The 19,170-nt window shown below is 38.1% G+C and overlaps 2 protein-coding genes across 3 annotated transcripts in view; one reads left to right on the top strand and one right to left on the bottom strand.

The window, feature by feature from the left end:
- Nucleotides 1-12,078, top strand: part of zp3c (zona pellucida glycoprotein 3c) — a 12,371-nt gene extending 293 nt beyond the window's left edge. The window contains exons 1-8 of one of the 2 annotated variants that reach the window (XM_061988283.1): nt 1-325; nt 399-505; nt 4,795-4,898; nt 8,319-8,496; nt 8,588-8,705; nt 8,799-8,893; nt 8,959-9,032; nt 11,874-12,078. The exon at nt 1-325 is cut by the window's left edge and continues 293 nt beyond it. In XM_061988283.1, coding sequence (XP_061844267.1) covers nt 1-325; nt 399-505; nt 4,795-4,898; nt 8,319-8,496; nt 8,588-8,705; nt 8,799-8,893; nt 8,959-9,032; nt 11,874-12,040 — 1,168 coding nt within the window. In that variant the 3' untranslated portion in view covers nt 12,041-12,078. Of the gene's footprint in view, nt 326-398; nt 506-4,794; nt 4,899-8,318; nt 8,497-8,587; nt 8,706-8,795; nt 8,894-8,958; nt 9,033-11,873 lie in introns of both variants that reach the window. The other variant, XM_061988281.1, reaches the window with a different exon arrangement.
- Nucleotides 12,079-15,428: 3,350 nt separating this feature from the next.
- On the bottom strand, nt 15,429-18,831 carry LOC133624338 (inositol 1,4,5-trisphosphate receptor-interacting protein). Its single transcript, XM_061987828.1, has 2 exons — nt 18,759-18,831; nt 15,429-18,637 (listed from the first exon to the last, which is right to left on the bottom strand). The coding sequence occupies exon 2, from the start codon at nt 18,632-18,634 to the stop codon at nt 16,973-16,975; it is 1,662 nt and encodes a 553-aa protein (XP_061843812.1). The 5' UTR covers nt 18,635-18,637; nt 18,759-18,831; the 3' UTR covers nt 15,429-16,972.
- Nucleotides 18,832-19,170: the final 339 nt, after the last annotated feature.

The raw sequence follows: 19,170 nt of genomic DNA, 5'->3' as shown, positions 1-19,170 counted from the left end.
CTGGTATCGAATTGTCTCCGTCTCACAGGACCCGAAAGAGTTCTTTAGGCCAGAAAAGGGTGTCAGGCCCGTCCCTGAGCCGGTAAAGAAAATGTTGCGAGCACCACCTCCCCCTATTGCCTCACCTGGTGGAACAAGCACGTCTAAGCTGGTTGATGTCTTGTGCCATGTCGACCGAATGTACGTGAGAGTAAGACGGGAGCTCTTTTCAACTCAAGAGGCATTCAAAGACTTGCGACTTGGTGTTTGTCCCGTGAATGAAGGCACTGCAGACCATTACTACCTTCTCTACCTGCTGAAAAGTGACTGTGGATTCAAAAAAGAGGTTAGCATCTTTCATTTTTTACAATGTTCCACCATTTAGTGTGCAATAATTCCTATGAACGTTTGTGTTGTAGAGTAATAAAGACGAATTGTTCGTCAGTATCGTGCTCCACTACAAGCCAACTACTCCAGTAGTACGAGACATGCCTTTTAGCATTTCCCTGCAATGCAAATATCCACGGTAAGAACCTGTTCTTTGAGGTATTAAATCACTGCATTCCTTTTTAAGCAGATGCATAAAGTAGAGTTAATATATGTTCATTTGGAAATATTGTATGGTATATGCCAGGGGTCCCCAAACTACGGCACGCGGGCCTTATACGGCCCGCCATACGTCGACGTCGTTTTTATGCTTCGACGCGTCGCATATTTACGTCACACTGCCGTCATGGCGGAGCGCAAAGCAGACGATGCGAGCGGTGCGAGCGAGGGGAAAAAAGCACGCCAAAAGTCGTCAAAAGTGTGGGAGTATTTCAATAAACGGCCTTATAATGTTGTAGCGGTGAACAGCTGTCTCGTCAGCTGACGCGCGAGCTCGCAACCGTGGCTGTTTAGCAACCAGCCAAACCCCACTTAATAAAATTATATTTTATCTTAGAGCACATCCGCATCCCTATTCACCTAGGCAACCCCAGGAAATGTATATAATTCGGCATTATTTCGGCCAGTCGGCTTATATGATCAGAGCCGATCAGTTTACGTTCACGCGCAGGTATAACGCGGGGCGCTCCCGTCTCATCTGTTGGGGCACGAGCCCGGTAATTAGACCGCTGTGTCAAATCAAGGAGTACAAAAGACGCCAGCGCAGAGTGGAAAAAGGTTTATTTCATTACAGATAACCAAGAGTTGTGCCAAAAGTATGTAAGATTTAATATTTCTCTTCGTGGGTGTGGCGCACTTGTTGCGCTGGTGAGATGGGGGGGGGGAGTTGTGTGCATGTAGCGTGCTTAGTCTGGAGGCTAAATACACACAGTGTGTTATGTAACTGTTGTTTAGTGTTGATATTCTTTGCTTAGTTTGATAAATGTTGTAGCAGTTTGCTTCATCAGGAGGGTGAAGTCACTCAACTTCAAGTGTTGGATTTAACTGTGTTGGATCATTGGCTGCTGGTGAGGCAATAGAAAAAGGGGCATTTTTCTACCAGTAGACAGCGTTTAAGATTGAGTGTTTCACTGCTAAATTAATAATATATTTATATTGAATATGGATTTTAAATATGTATCTAAATAGGTGGTTAATTGATTAGGTATTTATGTATTTGCATATTGGGTTTTCTGCTGCATTTATCTATTGTGTTTCTGGGTTTAAATGTATTTTATATGTATCTTGGTGCATTTATGTTGAGACAATTTATTTAAAATCTGTTTTAACGTAAAGGGAAAAGATGTGTCCATTTTCTTGCACTTGTTTAATGGTTAAGAGTTTGATAGCCTAATTAATAATTGTAAATTATGGTATTGATAACTGATTGATTTTTTACAGCATGTTTATCTTGTGGTGTTTTGTCCTTAAAGGTTTTTCACCTACTAAAGAAGCTAAAGGCTACTAAAGACAGCTAATGACAGCTAAAGAAACTAAAGTCTACTAACACTGCTAAAGACTGCTAAAAAGACTAAAGAAGAAAAAAGAAGCTGTTTCTTCATTGGAAAAACTGTTGCAAACTAAAGGAAAATAAAAGGAATAAGTAACTACGGTCTGGTCTTTTGAGTGAAATCCAGAAGCCACATTCAGCATTGGTACATCCCTTCAAGTGTGGGATAAGCACAGCGAAAAAAGCAAAACACTTGACAGTTGTTGTATGCACACTGTGTCGAGCGGAAATGGCCTATCATAGCAGCACAACGGCTATGAAGGAACATTTGAAAAGAAAACACCCGACAGCGTTCTTGCCATCACCATCAACTAGTCAATCGTCCGCGTGAGTATACGTTGTCATCATTACACAAAAACATGAATGTGTAATTTGTATCTGCGTTGTAAATTCATAAACTAAAACACTGTTTCGCTCTGAGAGGCGCGTTTGGCGTGCCTGTTCAGTGTTTACAAAGACGCGCTCCTCTTTAACGCTAACGTTAACTAGTTGTGCAAATACCTTTTACAACATTAACAGTTACATATACTATGTACAAACCAACAATTAACTTTCACTTTAATCATACTATCATTGTTGCGTTATTAAGCAAAATAAGCAATACTTTTACTTTTGTTGAAATGTTTACACTGTTACAGAATATTTCCTTTTGCACTTTTTTGTATTGGATGTTTATCTTTATTTTTGCACATTTTAAAGCAAAATAAGCAATACTTTTACTTTTGAAATGCTTATACTATTGCAGAATATTAAGATTTGCACTGGATGTTTACTTTTATATTTGCACATTAAAAAGCAAATAAGCTACTTTTAATTTTGTTAAATGTTAAAAGTTTTAAATGTTTACATTGTTACAGAATATTTTGTCATGTTGTCAATGTTGACTGAGTGGCCATACTTTTTTTTTTGTAAATAAAAGTCATGCCTTTTGAAAAAACTGGCCAACATTTATTTTTTCATCTTCATTTTAAATTAAAAAAATAATCGGTAAAAGGAAAAATAATCTATAGATTAATCGAAAAAAATAATCTATATATTAACCGATTAATCGAAAAAATAATCCATAGATTAATCGATAGAAAAATAATCGTTAGCTGCAGCCTTAATTTAAACTAGCTTAAAAAAAAAAAATAATAAAAATAAAAATTAATATTTTACAATATACAGTGGTACCTCAACTTTAGAGCTTATTTGGTTCCACGGCTTGTACATCAAAACACTTGAACATCAAATCAGTCCCACATATTGAAATTAGTTCAAATCAATTCTGCAAGCATGCCCCGCATTGCAATTAATGCACCGCCTGCATCTGTGCATGTGTAGGAATCTTGGGAATTGTGCATCCCTTTTTTAAATAAATCTTTCACGGCAGTACAATCATTACATGAAATAACACTGTATTTTGTCATTTAATGTACATGTTTTATGCTAAAAACTATTAAAAAAAATCAAATGTACGACTTATTAGATCAAACCTGGGCAAAATACGGCACGCGGGCCACATGCGGCCCGTTATGATTTTCAATCCGGCCCGCCGGACGTTCTACATAATTATTTTTTAGACCTTTAACATAAAAACTGTCGCCGCCATTATGATGTGCAGTGCGGTTTTTAAATGGCCGTGAGTCTTAAACTATAGAAATTATTTCAATATTTTTTGGGTGTTGTACGAGTTATTATGGTAATCTACGTCACAGCAGCTCAAAAGCAGATTTTTACGTGATGATATATCATATTGCAGGTGTTTATTACCCTTTGCATTCATATTTTGCTGTTACATTTTTGTTGTGTTTTGCTTGATTGTAAAAGATGTCTATCGAGGTGCTGGTCTGAGAAGTAAAAGAGGAGCGATGTTCATATGTTAATATTCAGTGGTGGAGATATACATAAAACACAATCTTGCCTTCCTTCGTTCTTCTTCCAAACGAGTCGTTGTGAATTTGCCCCATTTGCAACGTTATTCTCATTAGTGACGTCAGCTGATTATCCATATATGGTAGAAATCTACCAGAAGAGCTTTGCGCGAGTCCGCCATTGTAAACAGAAAGCTACTTTTTTGCTATCCTCTTCTTGTGGGGCATGTCACACATAAGATATAGGTGTAGACTGCAATATGACGCCAGTAAACAACACCAAAACTTTAAATGTTCCATTGAAAATAAAGAACATTACACACGGCACTCAAAAATCTGTCAAAATGTTTTAGTATGACTTTGAAGCCGCACCGCTTGATGGATTGTCGGCCCATTACGGCTACCGTAGTCCGAGATACAAGTATTATTATGGTGTGTGTATAACACATCTGGCGTTTTGTTTCACAATATTATGCAAAACCAACTTTTCTTACCTTCTGGTACATGCTGATGTGTGTTTGAGATCTGCATAAGTCCTGAAAATTTGCGCAGGTAAAATTTTGCACTGTAGTCGATGCCGTAGTCGATAAGCCTTTTCTTTTTCCTCTATCTTCTTGTTATCCTCCACTGTTGCCCTTTTTCTAATACAAATGAACATATAGTTTGAACTTATATCTGTCAGTAGGCTCGATATGAAAGCGCTAAAAATTACAACAAAACACGCAGTCGAAGTGGAGGCACGTAAAAAGGATAGCTCGTACAACAGAGCATCCTGAAGAAACAGTCAAAGTGGCTTCAAAATGGACTGTAAAACATAATCTATGCAACATTTTGACCAAAGAACCACCATTACATGTTATGTAGACCACAAGGAAGTGTTTTAAATGTAGACAAAATAATATGACCCCGTTTTAAAGTATAACAAAAAGCAGAGCTCATAAGTTGAGGTACCATATTATCTGGTTTTAACGATAAATAAGATGTTCTGTCAAAGTGTGCATTACCATTTTAATGTTTGTTCTGCAGCCATTTTCACTCCTTCAATCCTGGCATCTCCATCCAACTGAAGAAAGGCACGGTGTACAAAGCTCTCAGACCAAAACATTCTTACATCCTCACTTCACAAGATGGTATGGTTTGTCTCTTCCACTCTTAACACTACATGTTAGAAATCAACTTTTGTGCGTATTTTATAGGGGATAGGGAACAATGTATTTAAAACTAGGGCTGTCAAAATTATTAAAACTCATGTGATTAAATCAAATATGAATGAATCACAAACACACTTAGATTAATCATGTAGTTTGTTCTTCTTACCTTGACTGCTATACGGTTAGTGATGAACAATGAGTGGTGCGCTCACTGGAAAATTTGACTTCAAAATAGAGTCTGAAAGAACTTTAAAACGATTACCAAGTTTTTGCAAATAAAAGACATGCATTCAAGTAAAACATTTAAAAAAAAATTCTGGATGGCATTCTGACAACAAGATTGTGTTTGTGCACAAATATTGGGGTATTTTCAAAATAAAATGTTAAATATGCAAGCGAGTAATCACCTGTGATTAATCCAAATCCCAAAACGTGATTAATTTGATTAAAAAAAACACATAAACAATCGTTTGACAGCCGTAATTAAAGCACTTCATACAAAACAACTAAAGCCCTTTAGCAAATTTTTGTGTGTAGTCAAAATGTGGAGCAGAATGAGTGCAGTACAGTACAATGAAGATTACATTATCCTGTAGAAGGCACCATATGACACACGTACTGTATCCTGACATGATAATACATTGAGCAGCAAACATACATACAGTGCATCTGGAAAGTATTCAAAGTGCTTCACTTTTTTCACTCTTTGTTTACAGCCTTATTCCAAAATGGAATACATTCATTTTTGTCCTCAAAATTCTACAGACAATACCCCATAATGTAAATAAGATGAATTTTTTTTTCGTAATTTTGCAAATTTATCAAATTATCATGGCTTTTGTAAATATTTGAACATTATTTCCTTGGGATCTGTCAGTAATAAAGTGCTACGTCATAAAAGTTAAGAAAAAATAAATACATTTTGCTTTTGAAGTTCAATAATAAGATTGTTTGAACCAAATTATCCTTTAGTCGCCCTAAAAAGGCCAAATGACGCCACCAGTTTGAGCGCTCGATGAAACAAATTATTGATCTAACTTAGACATCCATCCATCATCCATTTTCTACCGCTTATTCCCTTCGGGGTCGTGGGGGCGCTGGAGCCTATCTCAGCTACAATCGGGCGGAAGCCGGTGTACACCCTGGACAAGTCATAACTTAGACATAAACATGTAAATATTGTGGTTTCTGATTACGTTAGGAAGACTGGCGTATCAAACACCAGATACAATGATGGATGGATGAGAGTATGTACAATCACATTATCTAGATACACTATATTGCCAAAAGTATTTGGCCACCCATTCAAATGATCAGAACCAGGTGTCCTAATCACTTGGCCCGGCCACAGGTGTATAAAATCAAGCCCTTAGGCATGGAGACTGTTTCTACAAACATTAGTGAAAGAATGAGCCGCTCTCAGGAGTTCAGTGATTTCCAGCGTGGAACTGTCATAGGATGCCACCTGTGCAACAAATCCAGTCTTAAAATTTCCTCGCTCCTAAATATTCCAAAGTCAACTGTCGGCTTTTTTATAAGAAAATAGAAGAGTTTGGGAACAACAGCAACTCAGCCTTGAAGTGGTAGGCCACAAAAACTGACCGAGAGGGGTCAGCGGATGCTGAAGCGCATGGTGCAAAGAGGTCGCCGACTTTCTGCACAGTCAGTTGATACAGAGCTCCAAACTTCATGTGACCTTCCAATTAGCCCACATACAATCTGATGAACGAGTCTGGGTTTGGAGGTTGCCAGGAAAACGGTACAATTCGGACTGCATTGTGCCGAGTGTGAAATTTGGTGGAGGAGGAATCATGGTGTGCGTTATTGGAAGAATGGTAGAAAATTCCTATAAACACACTCCGCAACCTTGTAGACAGCCTTCCCAGAAGAGTTGAAGCTGTAATAGCTGCAAAAGATGGACCAACATCATATTGAACCCTATGGGTTAGGAATGGGATGGCACTTCAAGTGTATATGTGAGTCAAGGCAGGTGGCCAAATACGTATGGCAATATAGTGTATGTTAATCTCTTCTTTAAAAAAAAGTCATATTAAAGTTGATTCCATACAAAATCTTGGAGACTTTACAAGATTGCATTTTGGGGGTCATGTGAGTCGGCGGGCACATGCAGTCACGTTCTTCCCAATGCCCAACCAATCGTCCGAAATTTCAGGAAGATCAGAGCATGTGAAAGGAAGTAATGACTGTTATAAATTCACACCACAAGCGAGCGATATTGGTGTCGATATTAACGTGTAGTCATGATTGGACCCCGAGCTAAAAGCCTCATAACAGTTGGGAAGGAGAGCCAATCCTCATAAGTGCAGTAATCAATCAATCAAAGTTTATTTATATAGCCCTTAATCACAAGTGTCTCAAAGGGCTGCACAAGCCACGACATCCTCGGCTCAGATCTCACATCAGGGCAAGAAAAAACTCAATCTAATGGGACACAATAAGAAACCTTGGAGGGGACCGCAGATGTGGGGAAAGCCACACCCATATTCTATAGCAGTGGTTCTCAACCTTTTTTCAGTGATGTACCCCCTGTGAATTTTTTTTTAATTCAAGTACCCACTAATCAGAACAAAGCATTTTTGGTTGAAAAAAAGAGATAAAGAAGTAAAATACAGCACTATGTCATCAGTTTCTGATTTATTAAATTGTATAACAGTGCAAAATATTGCTCATTTGTAGTGGTCTTTCTTGAACTATTTGGAAAAAAAGATAGGTTTTTATTTATATTTATAAAGGATTTTTGAATTGTTGCTATTTTTAGAATATTTAAAAAAAATCTCACGTACCCCTTGGCAAAGCTTCTAGTACCCCCAGGGGTACACGTACCCCATTTGAGAACCACTGTTCTATAGCATAAGCAAAATTACCATTGCCTATCTGTATGTAATCTGACATGTTAACCGTGGTCCATTCGGTCAAAGTCCTTAGGAGGATTTGTTTTTGGCCTAAAAATGGTAGACAGAAACCAAGATGGCCGACTTAATATTTGTTTTCAAATATGACTTGAAGACTTTTACGTGTGTGATTTAGTTAATCTGGTGATGAGGCATTTTATTTTCTAAATTTCAAACCAATTTGGACATTTCATTTTCAGTTTTTCCCAGACTGGATGATGCTCTTGCAAAAATTGGTGACGTTTCGTGCTTGTCAATGGCCTTACAAATGCGACCGAAGTGGGAGAAAAATAAATGCATGGAACAATTACAATAGAGCCCTCGCAGCGTTTGCTGCTCAGGCCCTAATTAGTAATAACAAAGACCAAATTGGGGCCACACAAAACAGGGCATATGCTATTATGTAACAATCAGATCAATAATCGTGAAAGTGGCAGTTCAATACTTCCTGTGTATGTTTTGAAATGTATTCACTTGTTGTTTTAAGCGTCAGGGAACCAAATTGTTGGTGACGAATCATTCATGTTGGGAGAGCCGATGTACTTTGAGGTGAAACGAGCTGACGACAGACCAACGGACCTGAGGCTTTACATTAACAAGTGTTTCATGACGCCGTCCCGAGATTCTAACTCGGAACCAAAATACGCCATTATCGACAACCAAGGGTAAATTGTTCAACTTTTTTTTCTTTTTTTTTTTTAAGGTATTATAATGAGATATTGTAACATGAACCAATTATGTGTGCTTTTATTGCAGCTGTATGTACGACAGTGTGGTAACGAGACAGTCCTTGTTTCTCAAGGGCCCCTTAGATGTCCAAAAGTTCCGCGTGAGCGCCTTCATTTTCAAGGACATGGTTGCTACTTCATCGCCGGTACGATCGGTTTAATTACACGCCTCTAAAGTGTAAAAAAAAAAAAAAAAAAAAAAAAAAAGACACTGGTTTTTTTTTGTTTTTTTTAAGCAGTTTCAGCAGCTCTACCTGCACTGTGAGTTGTCTATGGACCATCACACGCCAACTCCGAGATCAAAGGCGTGTAATTTTGATCAAGCTGCTAAAAAGTGAGTTACTGTGACAAATTACACAAAATTTTGGTTCAGTTGATAATTTAAAGTGTGTGGTTCAGGTGGAAGGAGTTGTATGGCGAAGATGATGTGTGTGCCTGCTGCACTGAATCCTCCTGCATGTCCCAACCAAAAGGTACAAATAGGGCTCGTGATTTTGCAATGCATTGTGGGTGCCGAGTAGCCATTTTTGCTGGACGTAGGTTTTGTTTACATGGCTGTAGTGTACCCGCGGTAATGAGAGGAGAGAAACATATTGGATTAAAATAGATTGTACAAAAAATTCAAAAATCCAGGAACTGCACTGAGACAAACTGTACCCTATTCCAAGGACCTGGAAAAAATAAGTTAAATTGGTGGAATTGATCCACATGAGCACGTCCGATATAGAAGAGTTTCCGTATTTTCCGGACTATAAGGCACACTTAAAATCATGTTTTTTTTTCTTCTCAAAACTCGACAGTGCGCCTTATAACCCGGTGCGCCTGATGTTAAAAATAAGTTTGGTTGAGCTTACCCACCTCGAAGCTATTTTATTTGGTACATGGTGTAATAAGTGTGACCAGTAGATGGAAGTCAAACATAAGAGATAAGTGTAGGCTGCACTATGATGGCAATATGACTCAAATAACATTGAAAATGTAGAACATTACACACGGCGCTCAAAAATCCATCAAAATGTTTTAGTACGACTTTGGTAAGCTATGAAACCGCACCGCTTGATGTGCTTCAACATGAGTATTATTATGGTGCGTGTATAAGGTAAGACATATTATCTGGCGTTTTGTTTCGCAATATTATGCAAAAGCAACTTGTCTTACCTTCTGGTACCTGCTGATCTGCATTTGGGATCTGCATAAGTCCTGAAAATTTGCGCACATCCGCCTTTGTAGTCCGTGTCGACACTGTAGTCAATAAGCTTCTTCTTTTTCTCTATCTTCTTGTTATGGGACATTCATCCTCCGCTGTTGCCATTTCTAATATAAAGTAGTGTAAAGTTCTTACTTATATCTGTCAGTAAACTCGCCATGAAAGCGCTAAAACATACCGGTGTAGTGAGTTTACATTATTCACCCATGGAACTTTAGTTATTAGAGATTTCCGGTCGGACGGTTTTTCACGGGACACAATTACGCAGTTGTTGTTTCCGGATGAGGAGATGCTGCACCGTTATTGATTGAAGTAAAGTCTAAATGTCATTAAAACAGTTAGCTTCATCTTTTGACACTTCTTCCACTCCCGTCCTTGCACGCTACACCGCTACAACAAAGATGAGGAGAAGACGCTGCCGAAAGTGAGCCACGTAAATAAGACCGCCCACAAAACTCTGCACCCGGAAGCTACTGTCAGAAAGCGGCTTGAAGATGATCTGTAAAACATAATCTATGCAACATTTTGACCAAATAACCACCATTACATGTTATGTAGACCACAAGGAAGTGTTTTACATTTAGAAAAAAAAAAGACTCCTTTAATGCGCCCTATAATCCGGTGCGCTTTATATATGAAAAAAGATAAAAAAGAGACCATTCATCGGCAGTGCTCCTTATAATCCGGTGCGCCCTATGGTCCGGAAAATACAGTATATATTTTGTTAACAGTCAGTTTTATTACCGGTGAAGAATTTCAGAATGCAAAGTCTGCTAGCTCATTGTCCTCCATTCCAATTGCGCGTAATCTACAGCTTTCATTTCCTATGAGTTTAGGATGGAGTGAGGGTTTCCCCCAAAAAACAAGCCCATCATTACTTTTAAATACTTTGATCACTGTGCTACTGCTCTGAAACATTTTTCCATCGATAAAGTGACATCTGGTGCACACTTTCAGTCAATTAGTGTGTGAGGAATATATATATATATATATATATATATATATATACATATATATATATATTTAATTTTATTTATTTTTTATTTTGTGTTAAATCTGTACTTTCTAAAATAAAATTAAATGTGTGTGTGTGTGTATATATATATATATATATATATATATATATATATATGTGTATATATATAATGAATTAGAAAGGACAGATTTAACACAAAATAAAAAAATTAAATAAATATGTATATAAATATATATTTATTTAATTTTATTTATTTTTTATTTTTATTGTTAAATCTGTACTTTCTAAAATAAAATTAAATGTGTGTATATATATATATATATATATATATATATATATATATATATATATATATATATATATATATATATATATAATTTATTTTTATTTTGTTAAATCTGTCCTAATTTCTAATCCATTTTCTATCGCTTGTTACATTTTTCCATCGATAATGTGACATCTGGTGCACACACTTTCAATCAATTAGTGTGTGAGGAATATATATATATATATATATATATATGTTATTTACACACACCGCCCAGCCCCCGTCCAAATTGTTTTAACCCAATGCGGGCCCCCGAGTCAAAAAGTTTGGGGACCCCTGACTTAAAGTAAACAGACATGTTTTTTCCCAAAATACTGTATGTTTGTCGCCCGCAGCTAGCTTGGCTAACGCTAACAGCCTAGTAACTGAATAAAACATGCTTTGATTGAAACTTACCAGTGTGACAATGCCGTGAACACAGCAACATGTACCAGGTGATGGCGTTAAAAGTCATGTTTGATCGTCTCACGGCTGCTATCCAGGCTGTTCATCGTGTCTTTATTAGCTCATTAACCCAACTTCCTTCGGCTTTGCTTTCACGCTGTAAATTATAAAAAATTGTTAATAATGCCGCACATTCGCGTCATGTTTTGAACTCGTTAAAGAAAGAAACCAAAGTCTTGTATTCAGCCATGTAAATAAGCGATTTAGAATCCAGCAAGACCCACAATGCAATGCGTTTCCAGGTCACACTTTCAAGCACTATTGTCTATTTTACTTTCTGAGGCAGCACAAGTCACAAATAGTAACACAGTGTGTAAAAACATGTACCGGTACTGATATGATGAAATGATTCCCAACAGCTTCTGGCAACGTGGTCTCAAGTCCGTCTTGGAAGGTCAGCTTCAAGGGTGATGATGCGAACCCTGAGTTTGAGCAGTCGCCGAGATCTTCCAGCTGGGGAACATCCATCTTGGAGAACATGACGCAGCATGGAGACTTCCTCAGTTACTGGGACACGAAGACGTGAATGAGTACTTTTTAGAAATAAAAAAAAACTCCATGTCATCGGTGCTGTTCAATATTTAATTGCCATCTACATGCAGTCATGCTGTAACAAGGCCATGATAGTCACAACACAAGCTTTTATTAACAAGGTGGAAAGTAACATTAAGGCACAAAATCCTGTCTGTGGTCATAACCGTTATTTTAATTTGTCATTAACTCCTCCCACTCACACGTCACATTTTCTACACCACTTTCCTGCCTGCCCTAGGATAGGAACGCAATTAATAACCCTAATGGAAGTTACACTGTGGTCAAATAGAGTACCTCAACTGGTACGGCTGGACGTATCCATCTAAATATCGATAGTGTGGCTTCCAATGTAGATATTGGTATTGGATCGATATTAGTGTGGTGGGATCAATACTTTTGTAGCAGTTTTTCTTCTATACGTCCAAGACGTTTTTTTTGTAATAGACAATTGTGTGTAGTAGGACTCAATAAGGGAATACTTTATTTACTATTACATTGTTGAATTTAGCTATAAAAACCATTTGTAGTCCTGTCAAATGATTAATTTTTAATTGCATTAATCACATTTTTAAATTTGCATTAACCATGATTAATCACAAGTTATTGTTCGTTTGCTTTATTTAAATAACTTAAGACCTCAATATTTTGACACCAATACAATTTTACTGTCAGAATGTCATGCAGGAACATTTTTTTAAATGTTTTACTTAGGTCAATGAAAAACAAGTTAACACAAGTGATTAATCACAAGAAATGATCACATTAATCGTGCAATTTATGGTTACCTGAAAGGTTGTTCGAAGGTCAGTATGGTCAATGCATAAGTCATTGCAAAGCCAGTGCTCACCGGTAAATGTCTACTTAAAATAAACATAAAACCGTTATCAAGTTTTCAGCAAACAAATGACAATGCATTCAATTAAAAACATTTAAAAACATGTTCCTGTATGAAATTCTGACAAAATTGTATTTATGTATGTTTTTTTTTTTTTAATGTATGTTTAAGTTTATTTAAATTATCTTAACAAATATCATTAATCCAAATGAAAAAGTGATTAATCTGATGAAAACAATCATTTAAACGTAATAATTTAGTTAAAATATTTGTTTTGCCACCATTTATTTTTTTATTTTTTTTATTTTCCTGAGGGAACTCTCTTGAAGGAATCAAAGTACTATCTATCTATCAGTTTCCTTAACAGATGACAGGACTTCAGAACAAACAAATGACAAATTTCACAGCACTGCATCTCAATTGCACATAAATAATTTCACAGCTACCATTATACTATTTTTGTATTACGTAAATATGGTACTTTTTATTCCATTTGTAATTAACATTTAAACTACCTGCATTTTGAGGACAGCTAGTAAGGATTTTATGTACAGGAAAACCTGTCTGAAAGCGGTCAGTGTGCCGTGCCACCGTTCGCCTCTTGCCATTCGAATTCTGCTGTCGACCCGTGGAAATTGGACACGGCGCGGGCCGGGACGCACCACCTCGCACTGGACGTGAAGTGCTACTTTTGCCAAGATAATACACGCTGGTTCACATTTACTTCCTTTCAAGTTTAATGTCCTCCTGGTGCTGCTTCAGAGTCAAGAACTTCACTGAACTGGCCTTTTTTTGAGGTGGAAAAAGTCACAAATTAATTCTTTTTTATTTATTTTTTTATAAGTGAGAGCACGTCCAGTACATTACTGAGACCTAGGGCCTGATTTATTCAAAGTTTGCATGTACTAAAACACGTGCAAACCTAACGGCACACGCAGAGCTGATTTAGTAATCATGTGCAAAGTGGATTGCGTCTGTTAAGTGAGCAGAATAAGGCGTGCAATCAATTTTGTGTCTGTCTTCATTAATATGCAAAATGTATGCTGATCATCAAAACGCCCACAATACTAGGAGGAGAAAATGCTAATTTTCTTTTAAAACTAAATACGCACAAATGCGCTGGTGATGCAATTGGAAACCTCGCGCATAGTGTCAGTTTGCATGTTTCTGTTGTCTTGATTGCGATTTAGAAAATGTTACTGATTATACAAACCCCTTTTCCATATAAATTGGGAAATTGTGTTGGATGTAAATATAAACGGAATACAATGATTTGCAAATCATTTTCAACCCATATTCAGTTGAATATGCTACAAAGACAACATATTTGATGTTCAAACTCATAAAAAATTTTTTTTTTGCAATTAATCATTAACTTTAGAATTTGATGCCAGCAACATGTGACAACGAAGTTGGGAAAGGTGGCAATAAATACTGATAAAGTTGAGGAATGCTCATCAAACACTTATTTGGAACATCCCACAGGTGAACAGGCAAATTGGGAACAGGTGGGTGCCATGATTGGGTATAAAAGTAGATTCCATGAAATGCTCAGTCATTCACAAACAAGGATGGGGCGAGGGTCACCACTTTGTCAACAAATGCGTGAGCAAATTGTTGAACAGTTTAAGAAAAACCTTTCTCAACCAGCTATTGCAAGGAATTTAGGGATTTCACCATCTACGGTCCGTAATATCATCAAAGGGTTCAGAGAATCTGGAGAAATCACTGCACGAAAGCAGCTAAGCCCGTGACCTTCGATCCCTCAGGCTGTACTGCATCAACAAGCGACATCGGTGTGTAAAGGATATCACCACATGGGCTCAGGAACACTTCAGAAACCCACTGTCAGTAACTACAGTTGGTCGCTACATCTGTTAAGTGCAAGTGAAAACTCTCCTATGCAAGGCGAAAACCGTTTATCAACAACACCCAGAAACGCTGTCGGCTTCGCTGGGCCTGAGCTCATCTAAGATGGACTGATACAAAGTGGAAAAGTGTTCTGTGGTCTGACGAGTCCACATTTCAAATTGTTTTTGGAAACTGTGGACGTCGTGTCTTCCATACCTGTCACCCATTGAAAATGTGTGGCGCATAATGAAGCCTAAAATACCACAACGGAGAACCCCGAACTGTTGAACAATTTAAGCTGTACATCAAGCAAGAATGGGAAAGAATTCCACCTGAAAAGCTTAAAAAATGTGTCTCCTCAGTTCCCAAATGTTTACTGAGTGTTGTTAAAAGGAAAGGCCATGTAACACAGTGGTGAACATGCTCTTTCTCAACTACTTTGGCACGTGTTGCAGCCATGAAATTCTAAGTTAATTATTATTAGCAAAAAATAAATAATGTTTATGAGTTTGAACATCAAATATCTTGTCTTTGTAGTGCATTCAATTGAATATGGGTTGAAAAGGATTTGCAAATCATTGTATTCCGTTTATATTTACATCTCACACAATTTCCCAACTTATATGGAAACGGGGTTTGTAGAATTGTGCCACGGGTTCAACACATCGCACACAGGTGTGAATGATCGTCTCCGTGGGATGAGTCCTGTATGCACGCAAAATCCTCATTTAAATAAGGCGGTCTGCACCACTTTTCGATTGCACGTGCAGTCTTGGTAGATCACATGCAACACGCCCACTTATAGTACACACATTATTTTTTGCACACGCTGTCTAGCGTGTTGTATTTGGATCTTAGTAAATCAGGCCCCTAGTGACCAGTGAGTATACTGTACACGAGTGTCGTTCCGATACCAATATTTTGGTACTTTTCTAAATAAAGGGGAACACAAAAAAATTGCATTATTGGCTTTATTTTAACAAAAAATCTTAGGGTACAATAAACATATGTTTCTTATTGCAATTTTGTCCTTAAATAAAATAGTGAACATACAAGACAACTTGTCTTTTATTAGTAAGTAAGCAAACAAAGGCTCCTAATTTAGCTGCTGACATATGCAGTAACATATTGTGTCATTTTCCATTCTATTATTTTGTCAAAATGATTAAGGACAAGCGGTAGAAAATTAATTATTAATCAACTTGTTCATTTACTGTTAATATCTGCTTACTTTCTCTTTCAACATGTTCTATCTACACTTCTGTTAAAATGTAATAATCACTTATTCTTCTGTTGTTTGATACTTTACATTAGTTTTGGATAATACCACAAATTTGGGTATCAATCCGATACCAAGTCGTTACAGGATCATACATTGGTCATATTCAAAGTCCTCATGTGTCCAGGGACATATTTCCTGAGTTTATAATCATAATATAAAAATTTTTTAAACGAAAAAATATTTTGTGATGCTAAAAAATATCAATGTAATCATAGAAGTATCGACTAGGTACGCTCATGTACTTGATATTATTGCAGTGGATGTTAGGTTTACATCCACCAATGGCGTTTGTTTACATTTTAATGCCGGTGAACTACGGGGTGCAGTGAAGCATGTTTAGCTATTCCTCGTCCTGCAGGGATGATACTTGTAAGAAACATACTTTATTTGAAGTAGCTAAAACACTGGCGACTGGGGCTGGACATTAGCCGCTAGCTAGCTAGCCATGTTTTAAAGCACCTCTTCAGTGTTATAACTTCACCTTTATCGTTAGTTTTCAAGCCAAAATTAGTCCGTTTTCCCTTTTCTGTCTACACACTGTGTCTGCTTGTAAGTACTCTGTGATTGTGCGCTGCCAAACATGCTCGTCTGCTTGTAAACCAGCAATGACCCGACGTGACGACGACAGGGTCGCAGGGAGTTTGGGGGGTCAGTATTTTTTAGAAGCGGTATAGTACCGAATATGATTCATTAGTATCGCGGTACTATACTAATGCCGGTATACCGTACAACCCTACTGTACACTACTACATAACACCATGATCTGTTAAAAAAAAATGCTGTGGATTCGACTGATAGTCGACTATGGCAGAAATCAGATTTGACAATGAAAATCTTTAGTCGAAAACATCCCTAAACATGTCATTTCAAGTCAAAAGTATCAGTATCAGCAATACCAGCCCTGTATTTACTTGGTTTTTGATCGATACCAAAATTCCCAGTATCGCCCTGCCCTATCAAGTGGAAGAATCACCGAAGTTTCCTACATAATCAAGTATTTGCATGTTTGCGTTTCTCAGCATCTCCTGGAAAAAAGTAAGTGCATTTCTGTAAATACTTTCGTTCACCACAAGGGGATGGAAGAGATTCACAGGCTTAGCAAATGTCAGCTGGTCAGGGAGAGCAATGGCATTTTGGGACAAAGGGTTCCCAATAAGAACATGGCAAAGAAACTTCTCCCGCAGACTTCTCTCTAGGAAGACCAGTAAGTCCCGCAGCCTGTCGGCCACAAACTCTGACCTCCACTGCGCAGGCTTGGTGGCGCAAAGCAGACGCGTTAAAGCAAGTTTACAATGCCAGGCCGTCAAAGCGCTGCTGCCCGACAGCGCTTCCTGTCCCCTGACGAGGAAACAAACTGCTTCTAAAGTTTGAAAGTGACAGGAGTTCTCCGGTAGATGTAGAGAGACGTGTCGTAAAAGTCGATCCTCGTAGATGTGCAGGGACAGAGTCCAGGTTTCATCCAAGTTGCTTGAAGACGGGAGGACGTAGAGGTAAGACTCTGAGTCGAGCTTGAACACAGGCCTCAGGTTGAATCTAAGCTTCTTGCCTGATTGAAAGCGCACTACAAGCGAACCTGGAGCATGAGTAATTAAGTCAAACTTGTATTTATGAGAAATCTCTGCCCAAGCCTCACCTGTGATGCTATGAAACCATCTGCTCACCCGAGACTTTGACAAGAATGAGCTGTTTCTTACACAAAAACGACTACTGAAAGCTTCTGTGCAGGCTTTCGTCTTGGACTCCTTATTCTCACCATGCAATAAGCAAACCATGTCATCTGCATCCGGGGACAGGCAGAGGCAGCCATTTGGGATTTTCTTTTCCACCAGTCGCATCTGGCCGCAGAGGTGAAGGTCTGTTGCCTGCTTTCTGCAGAGCACACATTCAAAGGTGAAAGGACGAGGAAGAGTCAAAGGGACGATGACGTCACAGACGTCCATTATCTGAAAGTCTCCAATTACAAGACTGGCATCTGTATCGCAAGCAGCCCTCATGGATTCCAGCAGGTCGTCCAAAAACCCCTCCAGGAATTCCTCCTCCCTCCATTTATTCCGGGATGAAACCCGAAGACTTTTAGAGTGAAGTTTGTGAAGAGCGCCGCTGTCTGGAAGAAGAACTTCAGCAGCAGAGAAGACGTTGTTTTTTTCTCGTGCCGTCTTAGAACCATTCCGCAAATATTTCCTGAAAAAGCTTATGACTGAAATGAAGGAGAATATATTCCATACGCCCCAAAGATAATCCCCTTCCCAATCAGCATTGACCATCTTTGAACCTTCTTCTGACGTGTGTGACTGAATGATTATTGTCCTCTTTGATTCTGCACGCTCACAATGCATGTCAGTGTTTGGCATATAGTCCTCCTGATTGTCAGCTACATCTTGTCCTGAAACATTTTGGTCCAGAAGAAGAGATGCATAAATATCCCAAGACCGCCTGGCATCAGTACGCACGTTTTCCTTATTCCCACGTCCTATTTCATTGTCCAGGGTCTCCAAGTCCTTGAATGTCCTCTTATCACGCTGTTCAAAGACGACATCGCCCTGCTCCTCAGTCGCAGGCTCGTCCCTGAGATACACAAGAAGGCCAAAGACAAACACTCGCAGAAGATTCCCTTGCATAGTCTGTGAATGGATCAAAAGGCATAAAACTTAAAAATGCAGAAAAGCAGTCAAGCAAAGCAAGAAATAATATAATTTATGAAATATTTTCATTATATTGCCAATAGAAGAATAAAATGTTCACCTCTTTTTTTGGACTTTTTCAGTCATTCGTGGATGGTTTTGGCGGAAACGAGAGACTAACCTGAAACCGTCACGGCCTCTGCAGTCACTTCCTATTTTAATGTGACTTGTTTTTGGTTAATGACTTATTTCCTGTGCACCCGCTTGGTGTGTTCTGTTGTGACACTTTCCTGTGCAATACAGTACAACAAGCACACTAGTCATGTTTCCTGTCGACTGTATTGTCAATGAGATCTCACAGTGTAACAATTGGCATGAAAGTTAACACAAACTAGATAAAAAAAATGAATGATGCATGTACACCATTTGACTCGTGAAATAATTCTAATTTTTCAGAGGGGTTAATGTGTTATCATAAGATGAGCAAATAAAATGAGGCAAAAACACAATTCAAATTACCGTATTTTTCGGAG

The sequence above is a fragment of the Nerophis lumbriciformis genome, linkage group LG27, assembly GCF_033978685.3.
Source record: "Nerophis lumbriciformis linkage group LG27, RoL_Nlum_v2.1, whole genome shotgun sequence".
Taxonomy (NCBI): domain Eukaryota; kingdom Metazoa; phylum Chordata; class Actinopteri; order Syngnathiformes; family Syngnathidae; genus Nerophis; species Nerophis lumbriciformis.
The sequence above is the reverse complement of the archived record's forward strand: the minus strand, read 5'-3'. Positions and strand labels throughout refer to the sequence as shown.

What these genes read in the sequence shown, in the direction of transcription:
- LOC133624338 (XM_061987828.1), bottom strand. Translation starts at nt 18,634, where the DNA reads ATGCAAGGGAATCTTCTGCGAGTGTTTGTCTTTGGCCTTCTTGTGTAT.